Source organism: Eimeria mitis, genomic scaffold, assembly GCF_000499745.2.
Source record: "Eimeria mitis Houghton genomic scaffold, Emh_scaff3744, whole genome shotgun sequence".
NCBI classification, from domain to species: Eukaryota; Apicomplexa; class Conoidasida; order Eucoccidiorida; family Eimeriidae; genus Eimeria; species Eimeria mitis.
In genome coordinates this window covers 3,871-5,231 of record NW_013572085.1, presented here as the reverse complement: position 1 = coordinate 5,231, position 1,361 = coordinate 3,871, and the positions used below count along the sequence as shown (strand labels likewise).

Sequence of the window (1,361 nt, the reverse complement as noted above, 5' to 3'; positions counted from 1 at the left end):
AACAACAACAACAGCAGCAGCAGCAGCAGCAGCAGCAGCAGCAGCAACAGCAGCAGCAGCAGCAGCAGCACCGAGAGTGCCACTCGGTGTCTGTACCCTTTACGCCTAGTGCTGCCGCTGCTGCTGCTGCTGCTGCTGCTGCTGCTGCTGCTGCCTTCCTTCTTTTTTTATTTGTCTCCTTTTTGTCTCCTTTTTGTCTCCTTTCTCTCTCTTTTCTTTCTTTTTATTTGTCTCTTTTGTTTCTGTTTATTTGTCTCTTTTGTTTCTGTTTCTCTCTCTCTTTATTTGTCTCTTTTTTCTTTTTATTTGTCTCTTTATTTGTCTCCTTTTGTTTTTTTTTTCTTTTTATTTGTCTCTTTATTTGTCTCCTTTTGTGCTGCAGTAAAGAGACGAACTGTCTCCTTTCCTTTTGTCTCTTTTTGTCTCTTTTTGTCTCTTTTTGTCTCCTTTTTGTCTCCTTTTTCTCTCCTTTTTCTCTCCTTTCTGTCTCATTTATCTCTATTTCTTTCTCTCTTTATTTGTCTCTTTATTTGTCTCTCTATTTATCTCTTTATTTGTCTCTTTTTGTCTCCTTTTGTGCTGCAGTAAAGAGACGAACTGTCTCCTTTTGTCTCCTTTTGTCTCTTTTTGTCTCCTTTTTCTCTCTTTTTTCTCTCCTTTTTCTCTCCTTTCTGTTTCCTTTCTCTCTATTTGTTTCTGTATTTATTTGTCTATTTATTTGTCTTTTTATTTGTTTCTTTATTTGTCTCTTTATTTGTCTCCTTTTGTGCTGCAGTAAAGAGACGAACTGTCTCCTTTCCCGACGGCTCTGTGCATTCTTTTGATGTCTCCTTTTGTCTCCTTTTTGTCTCCTTTTGTCTCTTTTTGTCTCTTTTTGTCTCCTTTTTCTCTCTCTTTTCTCTCCTTTTTCTCTCCTTTCTGTCTCCTTTCTCTTTATTTGTTTCTGTATTTATTTGTCTTTTTATTTGTCTCTTTATTTGTCTCCTTTTGTGCTGCAGTAAAGAGACGAACTGTCTCCTTTCCCGACGGCTCGGTACATTCTTTTGATGTCTCCTTTTGTCTCCTTTTGTCTCTTTTTGTCTCCTTTTTGTCTCCTTTTTCTCTCTTTTTTCTCTCCTTTTTCTCTCCTTTCTGTCTCCTTTCTCTTTATTTGTTTGTCTCTTTATTTGTCTCTTTATTTGTCTCTTTATTTGTCTCCTTTTGTGTTGCAGTAAAGAGACGAACTGTCTCCTTTCCCGACGGCTCTGTGCATTCTTTTGATGTCTCCTTCGCCCCTCCTGCTGTTATTTGTCTCCCTTTTTCATCCGCAAATAAAACTATTACTCTACTCAGGGTATTGCTGCTGCTGCTGCTGCTGCTGC

At 38.3% G+C, this 1,361-nt stretch overlaps 1 protein-coding gene across 1 annotated transcript in view; it reads left to right on the top strand.

Annotated features, from left to right (window-relative positions):
- EMH_0069120 (uncharacterized protein) overlaps positions 1–109 on the top strand; it is a gene marked incomplete at both ends in the record, with an annotated part of 609 nt that extends 500 nt beyond the window's left edge. The window contains one exon of the mRNA XM_013498833.1: positions 3–109. Coding sequence (XP_013354287.1) covers positions 3–109 — 107 coding nt within the window. The remainder of the gene's footprint in view (positions 1–2) is intronic.
- Between the last annotated feature and the right edge of the window lie 1,252 nt (positions 110–1,361).